At 40.1% G+C, this 24,308-nt stretch overlaps 2 protein-coding genes across 2 annotated transcripts; both read left to right on the plus strand.

Annotated features, from left to right (window-relative positions):
• The first annotated feature begins 11,551 nt into the window (after positions 1-11,551).
• On the plus strand, positions 11,552-13,900 carry LOC141247554 (uncharacterized). Its single transcript, XM_073669232.1, has 6 exons — positions 11,552-11,748; positions 12,320-12,542; positions 12,653-12,739; positions 12,883-13,026; positions 13,109-13,201; positions 13,664-13,900. Exons 1-6 carry the CDS (start codon positions 11,552-11,554, stop codon positions 13,898-13,900), a joined length of 981 nt encoding a protein of 326 aa, XP_073525333.1.
• A 3,371-nt stretch (positions 13,901-17,271) lies between these two features.
• LOC141247555 (uncharacterized) lies at positions 17,272-19,396 on the plus strand. Its single transcript, XM_073669233.1, has 2 exons — positions 17,272-17,425; positions 19,056-19,396. The coding sequence occupies exons 1-2, from the start codon at positions 17,272-17,274 to the stop codon at positions 19,394-19,396; spliced, it is 495 nt and encodes a 164-aa protein (XP_073525334.1).
• Positions 19,397-24,308: the final 4,912 nt, after the last annotated feature.

The following is a 24,308-nucleotide window of genomic DNA, read 5'->3' on the forward strand; positions in this document are numbered from 1 at the left end:
TCACTCTCTAGTGAAGGCTTATCATATCAATTCTCCTGGGCCAGGGAGGCTTACTTGGCATTGCTCCTCATTGGAGGCTTATAAGGCTTTTAGAGTGCTTCGCATGAAGAAGGTTTTGTTATTCTGAGAACAAAGTTTATTTTGTCAGAATTACCAAAGTGTTATATAAACGTGTGTTTTTTATGGTGGGTATACCGTACCTCAAAACTCGCGTAATGAATTATTCTAGAGTTAGCTTATTCCTCCGTTTGACGGGGTTTTATTCAATTTCTGATAACGACTGTATAGTTAGTATTGTCGTTTCGCGATAACTTAGATTCGAATGTATTAGGTTAGAAGGTATACCTGACGGGTATGGCTTCAAGGATAATACCTCCGTAACCGCATCACGTTCCATGAGTTCGCGATGCGGTTACAGGTAAAGTCTTTTAGCCTATCTGCTCACAGGGCTACTTCGTCATCCACAATGTACGACCCCTCCCAGCTCGGGTCCAACTTACCGCCCTCGGTTTTGCACAGAACGAGATCACCCTTCGCGAAACCTCTTGCCTTAATAGACTTGTTATAATATTTAGCGACCCCGGCTTTGTAATTAGCGGCTCAAATAGTAGCCATGGCTCTGATTTCCTCGCGTAGCTGGAGTTCCATCTGCATTTTTTCACCGTTCGTGATGCTATCAAAGTGCATCATTCTATCGTTGGGGAAGAGATGTTCCACTGGGACGACTGCCTCTTTTCTGTAAGTCAACACGAATGGAGTTTCGCCCGTTGCCTTTTTACTGGTAGTACACCAGCGCCCTCCATTTCCATCGCACACCATCTAATCGTTTCTTCAGATCGGTGACTATACTTTTGTTCACAACCTCCACTTGGTCGTTGCAATGGGGGTGTGCTACCGACGCGAACTTGAGGCGAATGCCGAGGTCATCGCACCACTGTACAAGCTTTGGAATGTTGAATTGCGACCCTCTATCTGTGACTATCTCCTGCGGTAATCCGTAACGACAAACAATGTTCTGCCAGAGAAATTTCTTAATATTGGCTACGGTTGTATTCGCGAGCGGTATGGCCTCAATCCATTTTGTGAAGTAGTTTTTTGCTACGATGATGAACTCCAACTGTCCCAGTGATTTTGGCGAGAAAGGGCCTAGTAAATCCAAACCCCACACCGCGAAAGGGCAAGGACCGACCATGATCTGCATTTCTACCCCCGGCTGATGGGATGCCGGTGCATGACGCTGACATGCCTGACACTCGCGTGCATACTTAAGTGTGTCTTTTCTCATGGATAACCAGTAGTGTCCTTGGCGTAGGGCCTTGTACACCAGCGCCCTCCATCCGGCATGCATTCCACAAAGACCAGCATGCAGTTCTACGATCATATTTCTACCATCTTCTACCGATAGACACCGCAACTCCCTGCTCATGAACCCCCTTTTGTACAATTCGCCCTGGTTGATGTAGAAACGCGCGACCTGTACTTCTAGTTTGCGCCTCTCCCAAGGATTCTCCCGGGCAACATCGTCAACTAGATATTTCATGATCGGACCGCGCCAGTCGTCAATGGCCATATCTATAGCCATTATTTCGAATAGTTGCCTTATAGCCCTTTCATTACTTCGTCGTGTCCATACGGGTTTAGAATCTCTACTTTCTTCCTTCAGCCTTAATCTTGATGTCATCTTCGCGAGATTGTCTGCTTCCTCATTCTTATCGCGAGGGATGATCGTGAGCAATAATTATTTGAACAGAGAGAAGAGGGTCCCAGCCCTTGCGAGATATTTTGGAGGTTACCAATCTTGGCTTTGTATATTCCCTGCATCTGTTGTACGATTATCTCAGAATCGCAAAAACACTATACTCTCTCTACGGATATTGCTAACGTGATCTCCATCCCTGCTATCAACGCTTCATATTCAGCCTCATTGTTGGTCGCGGCAAAGTTCAAATTAATTGCATGCTTATGAACTGTCCCTTCTGGCGAGATGAGAGCTACGCCTGCCCCACAACCTTCTACGTTTACGACTCCGTCCATGTATAACTACCATATCTTCTCATTAGTATCACTGATAGCTTCGCGAAAACTGGTCTCGGCAATAAAATCTGTTAATGCTTGTGCCTTGACGGCTGGCCTTGGTCTGTATTCAATGTCAAATTCGGACAACTCAATCACCCACTTCGTGAGTCTTCCGGAAGTCGTTGGCCTATGGAGGAGGCTGTATAAAGGGAGATTAGTTAATACTTGGATGGTGTGGGCTTGGAAATAGGGTCTCAATCTACGCGATGCAACCACTAACGCAAAGACAACCTTTTTCTACTAGGGTGTAGTGCTCTTCAGTGGTGAGTAGTGCTTTGCTCACAAAATAGACAAGTTTCTCAGATTCGCGAGTTAATACTGCGCTTACTGCCTTCTCATTGGCTGAGATGTACAACTGTAGGCTCTCACCTGGGATGGGGGAAGATAGTGTTGGAAATTGGGTGAGGTGTTCTTTGAGCTTCGCGAACGCCTCTGAACAGTCATCTGTCCACCGGAATTTTTTTGGCCTCCTCAGCACATCGAAAAATGGCAGATTTCTTTCAGCGAGCTTTGCGCAGAATCTTCCCAAGTAGTTCACGGATCCGATGAATCTTTGAACTTTGTTGATACTTCGTGGCGGCTCCATATCAAGAAGCGCTTTGACCTTCGCGGGATTTACTTCGATCCCACGATTGCTGATCTGAAATCCCAGGAACTTTCCTTCCGTTACTCCAAATACACATTTCTTGGGATTCAGGCTCATCCCGTACTTACGCAAAGTATCAAACACCTCTAACAGATCGCTACATGATCTTCTTGTTTCTTGCTCTTAACGACGACATCGTCCACGTATGCCTCCACGGTTTCCCCCATCATTCCCCTGAAGATCTTATCCACGAGGTGCTGGAAAGTAGCCCCCGCGTTATTCAGCCCAAATGACATCACTTATAGCAGAAGGTGCCCTTGTCTGTGATGAAAGTCGTGTGTTCAGCGTCGGCGGGGTTCATGGGTACCTGGTTGTACACTGAGTACGCGTCAAGAAAACTTAATGCCTCATGTCCAGCAGTGGAATCGACAAGCTGGTCGATGGCAGACAGCGGATAACTGTCTTTCGGGCAGGCATTGTTCAAGTTTGTAAAATCTACGCACATGCACCATTTCCCGGTATCCTTCTTGGGTACCATTACAACGTTCGCGAACCATGTGGGATACTGAACGGGCTCCACAAATCCTTCCTTGAGGAGCTTCTCTAACTCCGTCCTCGCGGTTACGTTTTTAGGCCTTGCTTGTTTCCGTTTACGCTGTTGTTTTGGCACTGAGTCTGGGTGGATGGCCAAAGAGTGGTTCATGACTTCTGGAGGAATTACTTTGAGATCGCGAGGTGTCCAGGCAAAGACATCACGCGATCCAGACAAAATCTTCACAATTTCTCTCATCACCGAGGGTTGCAACCCTCTTCCGACAAACAACTTCTCGTGGTCAGATTCAAATGACGCAATGGTGTCTTTCGCGAGGGGTACTGGAACTTTGGGCTGAGTGTCTAAAAAGGACGGTGTTCGCGGATCGAACTCTGCTTCTTCCTCATCACCAGGAGAGCTTACGTATACTTGGCTAGTGTGAACTGCTTTCTGCTTGCCCTTATCTACAGAGTGATAGCAAGTTTGACTCTCCTATTGGTTTCCGCGTGCAATTACTGTGCCGCAGACTATCGGAACTTCACACATAAATGACTGATCGAGACACTTGCTTCAAATCTGGTTAGCGAGTCGGGGCATATGAATCGCGTTGTAGGAGGATGTCATGGGAATGACAAGGAAATCAACAGAAAATTGTCTTCGTGGACCTCTTGTATCTCCGAGAATCATCTCCAGGGTGATCACCCGGATGCCTTCACCGAATCACCTGTACACCCTACGAGGTTGCACTGCGTTGGCTTTAACTGGATTTCATCAATGCCCAGCTTCTCGAAGGCATCCCAGTACAAGATATCCGCTGCGCTGCCAGTGTCGAACATGACTCTCTTCACGATCTTTGTGTCGAGTTGTATGCGGATCACAAGTGGATCTGCATTTCGCGTGGCCCACTCGTTTATATCTTTTCGCTGAACGTCACTTGATACGACTCTCGCTTTTCTTCTCTCACGAGAATAAGGGGCCTTCTTGACAGGGGAGTGGCATTGGATGACCTTCGTTGCTCTGCCCTACCCGCGAGTTTGGGGATGTGCCTTCCCGAGATGGTACCCACGAACCCATCAAGCTGAGGGAAATGCTGGGCCGGGCCGCGATTGGTTTGCTCACGACGTGGTGGGTTTGCCCCGGTTCGTTGTGCGGCCATCACTCTTTGATCTTCCATTTTTGCTTCCCGTCTGATAGAGCGACACTCTGAGGAATCATGATTCGTGGTGTTATGCCTTTCGCACCACACAAGTCTTTGTTCAATTGCTCTCTTTCCCTACTGGCTACCTCCCTGGGTGACATTGGCCATAATATTTTGGGTTTTGGATCTCCCTTGTTGATCTCTTGGCTGCATGATGTTTGCTCGTGTATCATACTCCTGCTTCCTCGATCGGTTCTAATCATGATGTCTCTTCGACCCCCAGGATTGGTTGCCTCTCCGACCCTGGCTGCGCGAGCCTTGGCCGGTTATCATCTCACCCTGAATCTGTTCATAGGCCTTTTCCAACATCCCCTCATACGTGATTCCCTTCTTTCTGCTCATTATATCCTTGAATTTTGTTCCGTCACACAAACCGCAAAGGAACGTGTAGCATGCCATGTCGTCTTTAAAATCACTGGCATGAATAACAACGGTTGTGAATCTTGCCACATAATCAGCCAGGGACTTGTCTGGGCCCTGTTGGATGCCTGTTGTATGTTGCATTACAACTTCTTACTTTCCTGAGGCACTTAAATGTGTGAGGAACCTACTTTCAAGATCTGCGAAGCTGTTTATAACACCCTTGGGTAAGCCTAGAATCCAGCTCAGAGCTGATGCGGATAGAGTGTTTGGAAAACCCTTGCACATCGTCGCATCGTCAGCGTTGCTTGCGAGCATGCGGTAACGGTACCGGCTGGCATGTTCAGTGAGATCTTCCTTACCCGTGTAATCTTTCACCGCCGAGTATTTGAAGTCTCCGCGCACGGTTGCGCACGTTATATGCTCTGCAAAGATTATGGACGCCTCGCGAGGTTGCCTTGGAGCATATATGGGGAAGTAGGGGTTACGAGGGAAAGAGGGTGGGCCATTAGCGTACATAGGTGTTCTCGCGTGAGGCTCATGGTATGGCTGTTCATGAGACAGCTGGAACTGTGGTGGAAATCGTGGCCGCTCTATACCACGCCTGTGCTCTGGACTGTATGGTGTGCGGTCATAGTAATTGTACGTATCCATGTATGTATCACGAGAGTAGTAGTCGGAGGGGTGCTCTAGTTCGTGCCTCTGTCACGGCGGGATCCGTCTGAGGAACGGACATGGTTCTCCATGTATTCTCTCTAGTCCTAGAACTCTTCAAATTCCTCTTAAGACACCCACGCAAAGTTGGGGCGCAGAGTGGTGGTTGATTGTTCTCCGTGGACACTGTCACTTGGAAGGCCTTCTAGTCTTACCATCGCGAAATGATTGTCTTAACTTCGTGAGAAAATTCCCACAGACGGCGCCAGTGTTGGAACCCCGGGTAACTTCGTGTAGACAACACTCTACGCGAGGGCTTGGGATGCTTCGGGGATTGCTGCGAATTAGTCGTCGTGTAGCTGATGATGATCTTTGTATAGGTTGGAACTTTGAGTTGGCTTTGAGCTTAGTGTTTTCTTTGACTTCGTGTACCTGCGTATCAAACCCAGAGGAGAGAGGCTTATGGATTTGACTCTCCGACGCTCAAGTTAGATTTCATTTATGAAAGCATTCTATGTGAAATATAGTTAATATAATTTTTTTGCCAAAGATAAATAATTGCATTAATTACAAGTGTCGACAATCATGCTTACAAGAGTCGTCTAGTCATAGCACGTCCCCTCCTACCCTTAATTTTAAGACAAACAAGACATCTAAATTTACAAATGTCAATAATCCTCCTAGTTTCAACTTCAAGGTCTACAACCTTCCTTTTGAAAATCACCTCATTCCTAAGGATCCAAGTATGATAAATGACACAAGAAAGGCAATGAGTCGACTTTGGTAGACATTGTTGCGCTTTCTAGAACAGGCACCAAACTATCTCCACCAATCCAGCAAGTTGTCCAGTCGGGTCTGGACCTTCTGTCATGCCAGAACCTTATCCAGAATTGCAGCAATAATCGGGCACTGAAACCATAGATGCTCAGCAGACTCTATAGCAGCCAAACACAGGCGACAACTAGAGGTCGGAACAATACCCCAAGAGAAAAGTCTACCAGCAGTAGGAAGTCTATCCCAAGTAGCCAACCAGCAAGTGATACCCCACTTCCTAGGCACAATCCCATCCCACAACACCTCACACCAATCCACAATAGCACAAGGAGGATGAAAAATATCATAAACCCGTACATTGTCCATCTTCAGAGGACGTCCCCGCTCAAACAAGTCAGGCAAAGTATTTGTATGATTAAGGATCACAAACCTGTCTTTCGACCCTCATGAGACTCCTCCAAAGCCAAGAGCTACCCGCTTTCGGAACAGAGCACCAGACACTACCATGGATCACCAAATTACGCTTAGCCCAAGCAGTCCAGAGATTCTCCTTACCAGAATGTATATCGAACACAAGTTTCATCAGCATAGTGTTATTCCAAGAAAGCAATTCCTTGAAATTAAGTCCCCCTTCCTTCCATCTTCTAGTGACACTCTTCCACGCAACAGGGGACTTCTTGCTAGCAACTAATCCTACCCACATAAAACTCCGACACATCCCTTGAGCAAGTTTAATGATTGCTTTAGGGAGAGCAAGCACTTGCATCCAGAAAGTCAAAATGCTCTCAAGGACAGCTTTGCATACATGCATCCTGCCAGCATAAGACAAAACTCTAGCATTCCTAGAGTTAATAGCTACCTACATCCTCTCAAGTAGAGGTCAAAACTCAGAGACCTTCAGCTTCTTGCAACTCAAAGGGATACCAAGATATCTCACAGGCCATCTCCCAAGGCCAAAGGCCATAAACTCTGCAATAGCTTCCTTCCTTTCACTACTAACACCATCAAGGAAAATCCTAGACTTTTCAGGGTTAGTAGACAGACCAGATTCGGCAACAAAGGAGGAGAGGAAATCCTTGATCATCTTCAGGGTAGAATCAGTCGGTTTACAGAACAGAAGCAGGTCATCAGCAAAAATAATGCTAGAGAGGCCAATCTGCTTACAACGAGGATGGAAAGAGAAAACCCTGGTCTTTCTTAGTACAGACAACTTCCTCTAGAACACTTCCATCACCAGGACAAACAGATAAGGTGAGAGCGGACCCCCTTGTCTAAGTCCTCGCCTACCCTGAAAGAACCCTTTGGACTCACCATTAACCAACACAGAGTAAAAAGGAGAACAAACACTAGCCATAATAAGTTTCACCAACTGGCAAGGGAAGTTAAAGAAATTGAGACACTTTTCCATGAAATCCCACGGTACACTGTCATAGGGCTTCTGCAGGTCCACCTGAATCAAACATCTAGGAGATATAGTTATACTACCATAGCCTTTAAACAAATCCTGAGCCACGCAAATATTCGATGTGATGGACCACCCCGCCATGAAAGCTCCTTGATTCTGTCCCACAATCACATTCAACAACGACTGAATTCTTTCCACCATAATCTTAGAAATAGCTTTAAAGGTAGTATTACATGACGAGATAGGCCAAAACTGCTTAATAGAGAAAGGTTCCTCAACCTTTGCAATGAGGAAAATGAAAGTAGCATTCACTTGCTTAAGCATACGACCTCTCCTAAAGAAGTCCTGAACCGCTGCAACAGCGTCATCTCCCACTAGCTTTTAAAGAACCAGCTACCAAACCCATCCGGCCCAGGATACTTCGTATTACTGCTCCCGAAGAATCCCTTCTTAATTTCATCCCGCCCTGGTTGTGCACAAATCAATGGATGAGTCAAACAATCAATAAAAGGCCCCGGTATGCCCTCAAAACACTGAGAGACTGGAGGTAAATCAGTCCCCCAAAAGATTAGAATAGAACTGAACAATCTCAACAACAATATCCCCTGGATCCGTGATCATTTTTCCCGCATCGTTAGTCAACGAACCGATTGTATTTCCGGCATGTCTGGTCTTAATGTTCCTGAAAAACATAGGCGAGGTTTCCTCCCCATACCTAAGCCAATCCAGCTTAGCTCTTTGTCTCACAAAGCACTCCAACTGTAACAACCGCAATTCAAGCTCCTTCTTAGCACTCTGAACTCTCAGCTGCTTCTGAATGTTACTGAAATCATCATGGAGATCAACATGTGCTTCTCTCAGGTCTTTGGACCCCTCCTCAACCATAATCTCAAGATGCCTGAACCTCCCTTTTTGCCAACCTTTAAGAGTAGTCTTAACATACTTCAACTTAGTAGCAAGAATAAACCGAGGATTACCAGAAACAACACCATTGCAATGCTTTTTAACAAGATCAGAGAAATCTTCCTCTTCTGTCCAGAAACTCCTAAATTTAAAAGGAAAAGCTTTGACAGAAATCCCAGGATCGACGCAAAGAATACCTGGCGAATGGTCGGAACAACCAAGATAATCAAAGAAGACATTAGTAGAAGGAAAGGCGTGACACCATGCAGAATTAGCCACGAATCGATCCAGCTTACACGCCACTCTCTGAGTGCCAGATTATTGGTTACTCCATGTGAATTGAGCACCACTGTAGTCTAGGTCAACAAGATCATTCGCAGAAAGTACCGCCTCCAATTCATCTGTACCACACTGAAATCGTCTAGTAAAACTCTGCTTATCGGCCACATCCAACAAGCAATTAAAGTCTCCCAAAACAGTCCAAGGAAAACTCCGAATATTAAGATCGTTCAAATCCCGCCATAAACAATCTCTATCCTCTCTAGCATTCATACCGTAAATAAATAAAGCCAGAAAAGCAATCTCATCGGAAAGGCTTCTAATAGAGCAATCTATGAATTGACTAGCGCACCGTAAAACAATAAGACTAACCTCCGCCTTATTCCAAGTCACCCAAATTCTACCTATCTCAACCAGAGTACTATTAGTTACAAAATCTCATCCATTCATCAACTGATGAGCCTCATCAACTTCCTTTTCCTTTCTCACTTTGGTCTCAAGTAGCCCAATAACATGAATCTTATGTCGTGCGACGAGCTCCTTTATTAACTTCAACCTAGAGGGAGAGCCACATCATCTAGTATTCCAAGCACAAATGGTTGTATTAACCATTAGAACCACGTTTGAGCCTGCTACCGACTTTAACCGAGGAACGGGTAATAGTCCCCTTAGAAGACTTAGAGGAATTATCTTTCTGCGTGCAGGCCTTAGAGGAATTCACATCAGGAGGTTGCAAATCCACATTTGCAGTTCCTTCAATTTCTGCTGTCCAATTTCTGCTGCAATTCTAGGTGCTTCATCAGAGACAACATCAGTAAATACCACATCAGGAGGTTGCAAATCCACAACTGCAGTTTCCTTCAATTTCTGTTGTCCAATTTCTGATGCAATTCTAGGTGCTTCATCATAGACAACATTAGTAAACACCTCTGACTGTCCAATTTCTGCTGCAAGAACATCAGTCCCGGATACATTGACCTGCTGCTTCACCTGAGGTAATGGTTGTTGTTCTGCAGGGATTATGACAGTAGCTGCACATGCCACAACCAATTCTGTTTCCTTCAAGTCAGCATCAAGCAAAACCTCGGACTGAACCACCTCTGCTGCTAAAACCTCAGTCCAGATACATTGATTTGTTCTTCAATTCTAGGTGATGCCACATCAGTAGAAATGCGTGAAAGTGCACTAACCTTAGGAACCTTGCAACGCTTGGTTACATGACCAAACACCCGGCACTTATCACATACAAACGACACCCATTCAAACCATATTCTCTGGATATATTCACACCCTGTTTTTCTTTGAAGAACGATATCACCCTTCAAAACATCTTCAACACAAACAGAGATCGGTATACGCACAAAATTGGACTTTGTCTTAGATAAATACAAGTCATCTCGGCTAATCGACACACCGATCATACTACTAATAACATTGATCATTCTTTTTGTCTTGAAGATTGGGTTAATGTGCCAAAGACGAACCCAAACCGGAATACTTTCAAAGTTATTCCAAGAAAACCGCATACCGATCTCCCAACGCTGCAACGCCAAAGGAAATATCCCCAAGAGAAGCCATGTATTATAGTTCAAAACTGCAAGTAAATCTGTTTCAGATGTGAATTCGAACCTCCATATGCCATTGTGTCTAGCCTGAATTTGCACATCGACCGTCGGCCAATAACTCTTGACGAACGCATACATCTCAGTCACCGTCGCGCTAGCCCCAGTGATACCGCCCATCAGAATGTATTCGAATTGCTCTTGAACCCTACACACCTCCTCTTCATCAAAGGTATAAACTTTACGATCCAAAAGCTCGATCTGCTCCAATGATTGATAGATCGAGCAATCCATGACTGTTTCATCGTTACAAATCACCGCAGGGCCATCATCCATGCCCAAACAAGTATCACGGAGCCTTTCCTGCAAAATTGAAGTCCTATCGTCTCCGCCAGGCAACTCCAAACCAGCACCAATCGAAGCGCAACCCTGTGCGACGCCCTCCCCTAACGACCGAAGGCCGGCGTGGCCCACCGGAGGCATAACTTCTGGCGCACGCAACCAACGCGAGAGAAGAGAAGAAAGGAGCATGATTAGGGTTTGTGCTGATATGATACTTTACTAATTGATTCCTACATTATTTTTATAGTTAATATAAATTGCGTGAGGCAAGGAAGAAGAGAAAAGGAGAAGTGTTCGCGAAAGTATTATGATGATTGCGTTCCGTGTAAGGATGTATACGAAGTATAAAGGGGGAGCTCTCAAATTACTGCTAATAGCCGACTAAACATCATTAGTCGTTTTTACCTTAAAATCCCCTATTTATAGGTCTGAGCCTATATTAGGTCTCGTTCTCTTCCTTGATGGACCGAGCCTTCCTATATTCTTATGGGCCCTTCTTAACAGATACAAATAGTATGTTAAAGTTAATTTAAAAACCTTCTAGAGAATAAAATATCTTTGAAGCGATTTAATAATTCAAGAATTTGTCATCCAAAAAAAAACTTTTTCTAGCTAATTTTCGTGTTCGCTTGCATTTCTAGAGAAAGCTCATTTTCTGAATATTGTAACAGTAACCCCGTCAAAAGGTGCTCCCATGGCGAAAGTCAAATGAATCAAGCCACGTATCCTGCCTTTCCTTTCTCTCTCTGTTCCTCACCAACCTCCATCGACGACCTTGCGTGACCTACTACACATTACACAATTACTCCTCAGTCCTCACGATGTCACCAACCTCCCCCTCTAAAAATCTCCCGGTCTCGCCACAATTTGCGATAAAAAAATGGAGACCGTGCTTCTAAAACCCTCGCTTTCCTATTCTCCGTCCTGTCAGGCTATATCCTTCACAAAATCGTCGCCAACCGCCGGTGAGAATTTGAAATCCCTTGACTTCCGATTCCGTGGTCAGACCTCCTCCTTCGCCTTGATCGGAAACGGTCGACGATCGCGCCAGATTTCCGTCTCTGCTACTAATTCTAGGTATATACCTAATTCGGTTCTTCTTTGATATGGTTAATGGTCTGAGACCTTGAATTTTCATGTATACAGACTCTCTGATTTCAGTAGATATGATTAAGTGATCAACTCTTGTTCATTATTATAAATCTTAACTGAATTGTTTTTGGTCTGGCATTTATGACATCCATCACGGAAATGGAAATTTGTCAAAAAGGTAGAGCTACCATTTCACAGGCTTCTCGTGAGCTTGATAATATGGTTGTGAACTAAGACGATTTATTACTGCTCGTGGTATATAATATATGACTTGGTTTCTGATTTCACCATGGAGTTTAAAAACAATGTGTCTAAATTTGGTGTACTCTATAAAGACATTTGGCTTGAATGCGAATTGAAATGGAAATTTCACTGTACTTCCATGTCTGATTATGACCTCTCTGGACAAAAATTGATTGAACTGGATGTTTACTGATCTAGGTATGTATTAATGTATGAGTTGGTTTCTGATTCAGCAAATGAATTTATAAATACATTTGGCTTGTGTGCAGTTTAAATAGTAATTTCATTGTTCTTCATGTACTTTTTTTGTTAGCACACCTGCTAAACAAAGGATGGATGAGAGTGAGAGCTTGACTCTAGACTCTATTAGGTCCTCATTAGTACGCCAAGAAGATAGCATAATATTCAGCCTATTGGAGAGATCACAATATTGTTACAATCCCGAAACTTATGACCCTAGTGCGTTTCCTCTGGATGGATTCTATGGCTCTTTAGTTGAGTATATGCTCAAAGAAACCGAAAAGCTTCATGCTCAAGTACTCTCTCAACTCTTACAACAACTTTCTGGAATACTTAAGTATGTTATACTGTTCTATCGATTATGGTATCATTAGATGTTGATCTGTTTGATGATAACCATTTTCAGGTGGGTAGATACAAGAGCCCAGATGAACATCCATTTTTCCCAGATGATTTGCCCGAACCGGTATTGCCACCTTTGCAGTACCCAAAGGTAATACTCGTTTACCTTAAGTTTAGGGATCCGTGATTATAATGTAATAAAATTGAGGTCGTATTCATTTCAAAAATTTATTGATTTTGGTGGATTCCTGATTCATGCTCTAATTCTTCAACCTTTGCAACTTCCAAATTCAGGTTCTACATTCCATTGCTGATTCTATTAACATAAACAAGAAAATCTGGGCTATGTACTTCAAAGATCTGCTGCCAAGATTAGCCAAGGCAGGTAATGATGGAAATTTCGGTTCAGCTGCTGTATGCGACACTATCTGCCTGCAGGTAATATAACTCAAATCCTTAATTTAACAATCAATTTCTTAAATGTTGATTCATATTCTAAGATGCTTCCAATACCCTACAGGCTCTCTCCAAGAGAATCCATTATGGTAAATTTGTGGCAGAGGCCAAATTTCGAGCATCATCTGATGATTACATGGAAGCTATCAAAGCACAAGTATGTACAGAATATCATCACATTACTCTTCTTGGACAATCTTTCAAAATAAATAAGGCAAAAAATATTAAAAATAACCCACCCTTTGATCAAGTGTTAAATAAATAACTCAACCTTTCAAAATATATGGAAATAATTCTATATTTTTCAAACTGAATTCACGTAAATTACCTCTTCAATTGCATAGGTTGCATTGCCCTAAATTTGACAAACTGTTTTCACATATTATGTTTGAACATGCATATATGAATATCCAATTTCACTTTTAAAAAAAGAAAGTATTTGGATTTACATACATAATCGGTATTTCAAGTTTGTCATGTCATTAAGATGACTTGAATATTTCCAAGACTTAATGTTATATTCATATATTTAAAAAGATGGGTTATTTATTTAATACTTGATATGTTTGCCTAAGACATAACTTTCTAAGATATCATTTTCTTGGGTCCGGCTTTGCAGGACGCGGTTCAGCTAATGAAGTTGTTGACATACGAGGCAGTAGAAGACATGGTAAAGAAGAGGGTGGCAATGAAAGCTGAGATCTTTGGACAGGATGTACCTATTAACCCGGAGAAAGAGGAAGCAAAGCCGGGGTATAAGATCAAGCCAGATATTGTAGCTGATTTATATGGTGATTGGATCATGCCTCTTACTAAAGAGGTTCAGGTTGAGTATTTACTTAGAAGATTAGATTAAGCAGTGGGGATTAGTAGTTTATGATTATGATTGACTTGATTAATCAGGAGTTTATTGATTATTCAAATAGTATATTGTTAAATAACGTTTGTGGGAGGATTTTTTACTTGGTACATGCAAATGTGACTGGTTTTTGACATCTTAATCCTGTGTCATCTTTGAATTTAACTTAAAACAAAAAAAAAACATAGAAGAATCGAAGGGCTTTTTAAGTGGTGTTATATTTGCATAGGCAAGAAGAGAGTTAGATTTGTACACAATATAATAAAGTCAACGAAAGTGAAAACTCTCGAACATTTGACAAACTCAGATGTGTCGGTATTAACGGTGACTCACTTCGTGGTAGAGTCCGCCCCAGATAATTGCGAAGATTATACCGATTCCCGAAATGTCTTTCTGGATATTCCTAAGGTGTATAAACATGTGAATGGGTATCCTAAACTTGAGTCGAAACATATTTTTGGCAAAAGAGTAATGAAAACGAGCATAATGTACTAGATTTAGAGAAAGAAATTTCATTATAATGTCATTTTTTACATAAAAGTGGTGTGACTGATATAATAAAAAAGCTAATTATGAACCGTATGTCATTATAATTGCACTTGTCAAACATGCCCCTTCATCAATGTCAAGTGCATTAAACCATCAATGGATGGATGGTCTATTGCAGTAAAAAAACGCCCTGATGATAAGAGCCAACAGACACAGTAAGAGGGCCTGGCATGCTCTCTCTGGCTTTTTACCATTTTTAGCAAAACAAGTACAATCCAACAATATTTCACTGACACATTGCATATTCTTCCCTTTCGGGTAGAATCAAGCACTACTAGAAATTAGCCTTTTAGCGACGGTATTGCCTTCCATCGCGAATTCTAATAAGTAGCGACAGATTTCGCGACGAAAAGTTCAACCGTCGCGAATTTTAATAAAAACATAGAACCACGAGCTTAGCGGCGGAAAATCCATCGCTAAATCCGTTGCTAATCTTTGTGGTCAAAATCCTCTCTAATTTTTTTGGTGGTTAGCGACGGATTTGGTAATCCGTGGCTAATATTTGATTTTGGTGGTGGTACCCTGCCTAATTTTATAGGCGATACCCTACCTAATTTTAGTAGTGATTAGCGACGGATTACAAAATCCGTCGCTAAATTAGGCGGTTAAAACCCCCACCTAATTATATTCAATTTTTTTATTTCAAAATTAGGTGGTAAAAAAACCCGCCCAAATTAGCGACGGTTTTGGTAATTCGGCGGTCTTAAAGCCCACCTAATTTTTTTTTTCGAATTTTTTGTTTCAAAATTAGGCGGTCAAAAACCCCGTCCAAATTAGCAACGGATTTGGTAATCCGTCGCTAAATGTGGGACATGGCATCGCTATTAGCCACAAATCAGGATATCCGTCGCTAATCCGCCAAATTCTATTTAAGGCGCCCCGATTTCCTCATTCACCTAAAATCACTTTCACCCCTCCGAATTCGCTTTCTCGCCACGCCTCTTTACCGGCTCTCCTCTCCTCTATTTTCCGGCCACCTCAGCGGCTCTTCACCGGCTTGTCACACCTCTTCACCACCTCCGGTGACTTCTCCTTCAACGTCTTATCCCCACGCGACTTCTCCTCTGGTGGCTTATCCTCCCGCGGCTTCTCCTCCCACGGCTTCTCCCCCAACGACTTCTAGATTTTCATTTTTTTTGGTTTCCAACTTGTTATTTTTCAGTTTTTTGGTCTCTAACTTGTAAGTTACTTTCAATTTAATGTTGGATTTGATTTGAATGTTAATGTTGGATTTGGTTTTGATTTGGATGTTAATGTTGAATTTGATTTGAATGTTAATGTTGCATTTGATTTGAATATTGTGTTCGGTTAAACTTGCTACGGATTCCGTCAGTTAAACTTGCTACGGATTCCGTCGAAAACAGAGGAAATTGGCGAAATTGTGTGGCGGAACAGCAAAGGATTCCGTCGCTAAATTGCTCACAGGGGTCGGAGACGTTTGACTTTGGCGACGGATTAGACACAGAAATCTGTCGCTAATTCCGTCACCACAATGTCGTCCTTTTGTCTTGCCGGGGAAACGTGATTAGTGATGGAAATATGTCGCTAATTCTGTCGCGGATTTGGCGACGGACCCATCTAGATCGTTTTGCGATGAAAATTAGCGGGACGGACGTGGTCTGTCGCAAATCCGTCGCTAACCTAATGTAGCGACGGATTTACCTTGTTTAGTTGACGGAAAAATCCGTCGCTAAAGAAGATTATTCTAGTAGTGAAGGTAGCCGACTAACATCTCTCCAACACGAGATCTGATTACTCCCCCCTAACTCTTCTTTCTCCTTAATCCTCATTAAACCCTCACGGATAAATCACTGACTTAAGCTTCGAAGAGTCAAAACCAGGGTACAAACACCCTGGGCTTGGCTTTGCAGGTAGAAGAAGGAAGGTCAAATTCCGGCGGTTTTACTCAAGATATCCACCAATGCCAGCTTAGAGGGGTTCCCATCCCCAGATCTTCCCAAGGAGAACATCTAAATACCTGTCTGTGGTTGCGTGTTGGCCCCAGACGCCTTGTGGTATAAACAAATATAATCATTATGATATCATTATCAATTATAAGTAGGTTTTTTCTATCAAATGGAGGAAGTTTCTAATGAAATTATACCTTAAAATGCCAAACTTAGCAGCGAAATAATGCAATCCAAATAGTGAACACAGGGTATGAATTCGTGAACTTACTAAAAAAAACAGAAAGTGATGAAAAAATGACGCGGTGGTAATTTTGTAAATAACTCAAAATTTCTTTTCTCCTTTTTTTTTTAGATTCACAAATTCATTATTCATGGTTTAAAACTCTTTATTCATTATTTGGATAGCATTTTTCGGCCACAAAATTTCCGCATTTTAAAATCTAATTTCAGTAAAATTTAATTCAAATAATATATAATACTCTTATATTATAATGACATTATATTTCAAAAATCTCATTTACAATGACGTTAGTGTGGGTGTATGGATGTACTAAATAAAAACCTCTAAAAAGAAACGTTTTTTTAATATTAAAAATCACAATATATTCCATTTACATGCTCAAATACAAAATTAGAGGTGATTAGATGAAGGTTTGAAAACGAGTCCAAGAATCACATGGGTAGCCCCAAAATCTTATCAAAGCTTTGCTGTACACCCAAATTTAAAAAAAAAGCCAAATTCAAAAAATAAAATAAAAATTTCAGCACAGCTCTCAATCCAGCTTTATTTAGCTATTTCAGCTCCTCTGTTCTCTAGCAACTTCTACAAAACACCAAAAGCAGAACAAAGAAAAAATCTCAAACTTCTTAGCAATGGAGCTCGCGAGATTAGGTGTAAGGTCTTCAACAATGGCGGTTCTTCTAGCGTGCGCCTCCTTCCTCTTGTTCGTTCCAGAAGTTTCCGCCGTCCGATACCTAGTCGGCGGTAACGTCGGCTGGTCTCCCAACAATAACTACACTCTTTGGGCTAAAGACAAGCATTTCTACAAAGGCGACTGGCTCTGTAAGATTCTCTACTCCTATTTGTTCTTCTTTCTATTTCAGATGATTTAGTTTGAATTTCGAAGTGGTTTATGCAATTGGAGCATGTTAAGATCTGCATTTGGCTTAGTACTGTGCAGATCTAGGCTTCTGATTTCTGCCGAAATTTGTTGTATGATTCGGAAGTTTAAAAGTTGATACTGAATGCTCTGCTGGAATTAGGTTAATTTTATGCGTTTGTTATCTGTTTCTTGTGGTTCTGAGCTGAAAGGAATCACTTCAAGTGACAAATTTGTGCTCAATAGTATGCTCTTTCTTTAGGTGGCTTAGTTGTTTACTTGAACAAGTTTTGGAAGTTTATTAGGTTAGATAGTCTTGCATGTGAGATGACAGATAATGCAGATGAGAATCTTGTATTCCAGCTGTTTGATTTGATTTTCATGGGGACATATTAGTTACATGAGGATAGAACAAAGACAATTCTTTTTGCAAGAAGAAAAGGTAGAATCCTAGGGGACACAATAATAAAAAGAAGCATTGAAGTTTGAATTATTTAGTCTAGATTGAGGGGTTATTATGATGGATCATCTAAGTTCTTCACCCTATGACACCATTATTTGATACAGTGTTGAAGATATAATTGTGTAAAAAGTACTATACCTTTGCATAAGAGCGCAAACACTTCAGTTTTTTCCTTGCAGGATGTTCTTTTTTCAATTTCAATGGCCTTACATTTTAAGTGAATAGTTTAATCACTGACAAAGCAGTGGTTAATTTATACTACAACAAGCATCATTTATTAACATGTCAAATGCTTCAGTAGGAAGCTTCCCACCTCTGATCTGGCTGTCTATAATAACCAAGATCCATGGAATAAGCAAGAGTAATTACTTCTTACTATATAAAAAAACACTCTCCATACTATATTATAATATCATGGCCTGGTTCTCTTTCCTAATCATCCCAACAATCAATCATATCTACAAATTTATATGTTAATACATTTTCAAAACAACTCTATTTCTTGCATAGATTGCTTTGAAATGTAAATCAAGTTACACCAAAAACAATTACTTAAATTATGCCGCTCAAATAGACCTGATAATCGGGTCGGTCAGGTCAGGTTCGGGTCATTTCGGGTCGAACTTTTACTGGGTCAGAACAGGTCGGGTTATAACATGTTTAATGTCGGGTCGGGTTAACGGGTAGGTTGATGTGGAATTTTTTCCCCACTTTTTTGGAAGTTTTTTTTATAAGAAAAGTAATAAAAAATATTTTCTAAATAAAGAAAAACATTTATTTAATCAAAATAAAATATTTTTTAAATATTTTTATATATATTTTATGCTTATATTCTTGACCAACAGCAGGTCGGGTCATACTCTGACCCAGAAATCTCTCGGGTCATTAGGTCGGGTCAAAATCGGGTTCATGTAAAAACAGGTCGGGTTTATATGACCCAAAAAAGGTCGGATCAGATCGGGTTTGCGGGTCGGTCGATTTTTGCCAGGTTGGCGCTCAAAAAATAAAAAAGAGATATTATTGTTTACTTTAGTCTTTTTGGCCCATCGACCCTCTCTTCATTTTTAATTACAAATTAAAACCTCTAAGCACTTATGTTTTTACCATTAACAATCTTTTTCCATGGGTAGTTTTCGTGTACGACAGGAACCAGATGAACATCCTAGAGGTAAACAAGACGAACTACGAAAGCTGTAACACGGACCACCCAATGACGAACTGGACACGTGGCGCCGGGAGAGACGTGGTCCCACTCAACATGACCAAAATGCGTTACTTCGTGAGCGGTAAAGGCTTTTGCTTTAGCGGCATGAAACTAGCCGTTGACACCAAGAACCCGCCTCCTCCACCCTCAGCCGCCCCTGTCAAAGCCGCTGCGACAACCGTTGCATTTTCTTACAATTCCCATTTCGTCCTTTCCGTCGCGTTTGCTATTGCAGCGGTTTGGGATGGGTTACTGAGGGTTATTTAGGAATTTGGAGTTAGCCATCACTCAAGCCAGCAAAGCAGGCAGCATTTGTTTGATTTGATCAATTGTTTGATTTCTTGGTACTTAACTTTTTCTTTGGGGCGTTAATTTAGTCGGATTTGGTGGTGTTGATTTGTGCATTATTTCAAGGATTTGGTTGTCAAATGTGGGTGGGAAAGAGAAGTGGCAGAGAATTTTAAAATCTGTTGTAAGTTCTTGTTGTCGGGTTTGACTTCAAATACATTGCTAGTTCTCTGTATCGTTTCAAATGTTTCTATAATATACTTAATTTGTTTGTTAAGGAAAACCATTTTATTGTCACAGATTGTTTCATAGAAGCAATTAAGTATTGATTATTTCCAGTTTGATTTACTAGAGTGTCATTTATTGGGCTTGTATCATGACTCATGAGTGACACTGTGCTTATGTGAGTATACGTACAAAGATTGAGATGGTATCAAAGATGTGAATCTATTAAATTTGACGTGGTTTGATGTGAATCTATTAAATTTGACGTGGTATTAAAGGTGAGATTCAACTTTATGTCCATGAATTTGTTGAGTTATTCTATAAAGAGACTGAGATGCCAACCATACTCGTTCAAAGTTTTGCATCTACATACACGACCTCTTAAATGAATACTCCTTCCGTCCCATATTGATGTTTCCATTTGTTTTTGACCCATTTGCCGAGACACGTTTTGTGCTCGAAATATATGTCAATAAAAATTATAAAATTTATATGTACTTAAAGTACTTATTGAGACGAACAAAACAAGATCAGACATGACTATATTTTTCCGTATATATCGAGAGAAATCAAGAAAATTCCTTAAAAGTATGAATTGTGTACTAAAATGAAATGAGAATATCATTTTGGGACGGAGGGAGTACTATATATATGGGATTGTGGGTCCAAATTCCTCACTAAGCAAGAAATCAGTGCTCTAGTTTGCTAACTTGATACAAATGCTGTGTCATACATGGCTTGCACGAACGCTGTTCTTGATTCTGTTGGAACGAAAATAAGCACGCTAATAGCAACTTGACACGTAAACAAGCACCCTAACGACTTCTGAGCGCGCCTCACCAGTTGCTGGATCAGCTACCACGTGTATGGCGGATCTGTTTCCGTTTGTTGCAACTTGTGCTCGGTAGTTTCCTTCATTTAAAACGTGCGCTAAAGCAAATAAGGTTGAAACCGCGTCCTTTGTCGTTTTCCGACAAATAAGAATTTCCAGCTCAACTACTCGCTTCTCTTGCCTTTGTTTTTCCAGCTCGCCTAACTCGTTGAACCAACTAGCTTGAAAACGTTGAAGCAAGACTTCTATATAATGTAAACGTATTAAGCGAACTTCACGCTGTGTAAGCTACACTTGTAAGCTGCCTTATATATCCTATAAATTCTGTCTACATTTTATTTTCAATAATGATTAAGTTTATAAACATCAAAACTACTAGAGAAACTTAAGCTAACTCTGTTCAATTAACAATATCACTAAAACACTTGGTACAAATCTCTATGTCACATCTTAGGCCTTTACCATAAAGTGTTAAGATTTAGCTCAAATAGCACAATCAAGAAGCTTTATGGAATATATAAGGGGGGATTAGGGGCAGAGAATCGTGCAGATTTAGAGGAAGAAACAAGGGAGAGAGCATGTTACATTCTTTAATATTTTTTTTTACAATGATTGTCTCTGTGACACACCACCAATACGAACTCAGAAATAACTAGTATATTTAACTCACACAGTTTTTCTTTTAACAAGCAATATAAAAGAAGATCTAACACGAAATTCCTAAATCATCATAGCGATAATCTTTACAAACTCCTTAATCTCTAAGGAGTCATTGAGAGGAGTCGGGAGATAATGTGTAAGAGTTCCACAACTAAGTAGATCTACTATTGCTTCAATGTCCTCTTCATTCCAATGACTTTTGACAATAAAATCCGCTGCTGCATTGACTTCTCTATGAGTGAGGGAGCTCTTGTACTCCAAATTTTTTTTGAGATATTCTTTAGTGTCCTTGATTATGTTGGCTATTTCCCAAGGGACCTTCCAAGTATTTCTAATTACTTGAATGACTGTTGTGTTGTCACCTTCCAATACAATCTTCTGAAGACCCAAGGCAAAGGCATTTAACTCGCCCTGTTAGAAAATTTTTAGTTCACTCATGATGAACAAATGTTTTCTTTCTTTAATATGTGACAAGTAAACTATTTTTACTCGGATGTGCGTAGGATCTAATAATTTTCCTAACATTCCCTCGAGACAAAGGAATATATACACTAAACATCTTTTATGAGGGCGTCATGTAGCAATGGCCTATACATAAGTCCATCTCCAGTGTTGTATTATAAATACTGATGGAGTTTATTATATTATTCTAGAGTCTTATTTTTATTTTTGATTTATCTATCTATATATAATACTAAAAAGAACATGAAAATATCCCATTTGTGAACGTCTCATTGATTTGGAAAAATATATCTTCTCATTAATTTCGTAGACCAAGAGACACAAATCAGTAGAACCTGACTTAGAGGGCAGTTCTACACGATCCAACCATTGAATACGAGCTTCTGGATGTCAGGAACAATCCCTATAAACTTCATCCCATCAAATTTCGTTATTCATCGATCTGAACAGATTAAATCAAGTCTCACAACTCCTGCAAAGTCTTCCTCTCTTTTGCTTTCTCTATTTATAATCACCTTCTATTCTTTCTCTTAACTATAAAAAAGCCACTTTCCCCTCTTAAATATGAAAGCCTTCTTAAAATATGACTTAAGTGGCATACCATTTAAACCTATTAAATGATAACTAATTAGATCCAAATTAACTAAATAGTTATTTCCCATATAGGAGGGAAACGCAACATCATCCTCATCATAATCATTACAACTCACTAGTAGACTTTAACATTTATGTAGAAGTAAGTGTACATGTTAAAATATTCAAAAAGACAAATAACTTCAAACATTCGAGACCTAATATACGTAAACATAACCCCCGAGTTTATTGGTGGAAAAGAATTGCGGAGACTCGTTAAATATTGATATCAAAAATATAAGATATCAGGTATAAGTATTGATATGAATATCAAGATATGTGAATTAAGGTATCAAGTATGTGGATAGATATGTATGCTAATTTGATATAATAATTTATAAGGAGGTATCAAAATAATAATCTAACCCCACATCAGATATTATTTTGATATATATACTCTCATACCAAGTACCAGATATCGGTTTGGTATCGATATTTGAATATATCAAATAAAGATATGGCTATGACCAGTGGCGGATCCACGATTTGAGTTCAAATTTAACATGGTAAAGATTATTTTAGTGAATATACATATAGTATTATCAGATAGAATATAAATTAGTACAAATTCTTTCATCCGTGATGATAGACCTGGAAAAAGTTAGAGGTCTTTCTTTAGTGTGAATACCTAAAATATTAGTTAGGTCATAAATTAGTAGAAAATATTCATATTCGAGAGCAGACACAAAAAACTGATTAAAATTATCGAATCAAATTTAGTATAAATAAATATAAAATAATATATTTAAAAAATATACTTGTAATATTATTAGGTAGACCATAAATTTCTATAAACTATTCATTTTCGGATACATGCGCAATAAGAAAAATGAACAAATTCATCAATCTTATCGCGTAGGAAAAAAAATTAAGAGGTCTCTTTTTAGTGAAAATACCTAAAACATTATTAGTTAGACCATAATAATTAAGAAATATTCTTATCCGATGACAAACACAATAAAAAAAATCATCAATTTATTTTAAATTTATTAAATTAGAGAATCAAAGTTTACATAACGAGATTTAAAAAAATGGGTACGATTGATATATCATATCCGTATCTGATATTAAGATATCAATATCAAACACCCCTAAGTAGATGTTTTAGGTTCAATTCGCGTGTCATGCACGCTATTTATTCAATATTTTTATATTTAAAATATAATAATTTATATATTGTAGTTTTTAAATATACATAGATAATGTTAATTATATCATATTGAATCACAATATAATTAAATATCTTTCTCATAAATAATAAATAGTGATTGTGTTATATAATACTTTCTTTATAATTGTGGTTGTTGTGTATTATTTATTTTAATCATTTTCTATTTTTCTTTATAGAATATATTTTTAATATGTTGGATTTTAATAATGATAGATTTTTTCTTGTATAAAATAGCAAATTTTGATTCTAGTTAAGAAATAAAAATATGGTATTCTAAAAAATAATACGTAAAAGATACTCTAAATTGCATTTTTCCTTTTATTAAGTCAGGGAATCCTAGTCATATGACTCTAAAGAAAATGTTTATAATTTTTGTCACATGTATGCTAAATTGAACGTCATATAATTATAGTAAAAAATAACAATATTCTTAAAATTTAACACATATAAAAAATAACTCAAAATGAATGAGAATATTACATGGTGTTACATAGATGCACCATGTGAGTCTCATTAACTTCCATTTTGCCCTAGGGGCAATAGCAGAGTGGTAAATGAGCAGTAGATCTCCGAGTTCTGCAATATTCCACCGCAGGTTCGAAACTCATGAACTGCGTAGATTGCGTTGTTTTCTAATTTACTATGCTAATGAGTGATGGACTAGCTGTCTTAGCGGGGGAATTAGTGGGCTCGCTAGTAGCGACCCGCCATCCTCGATAGCCCCGACAAAAAAAAAATGCACCTTGAGCAGCCATACAATGTGATAAACTCGTGGCCTTCATACAATGTGAGAAACTCTACCAACACCCTATCGAAAAACTCCCACTTCTCCTCGGCCTCCTCATACTCTTTTACCTCCATCGTTTACCGCTTTGCATGCCATCCAACCTAGCATGTGACTTTAGAGC

This window comes from Phyllobates terribilis, unplaced genomic scaffold, assembly GCF_046119375.1.
Source record: "Phyllobates terribilis strain yellow unplaced genomic scaffold, ASM4611937v1 Scaffold_3140__1_contigs__length_88671, whole genome shotgun sequence".
In the NCBI taxonomy this organism is placed as follows: domain Eukaryota; kingdom Metazoa; phylum Chordata; class Amphibia; order Anura; family Dendrobatidae; genus Phyllobates; species Phyllobates terribilis.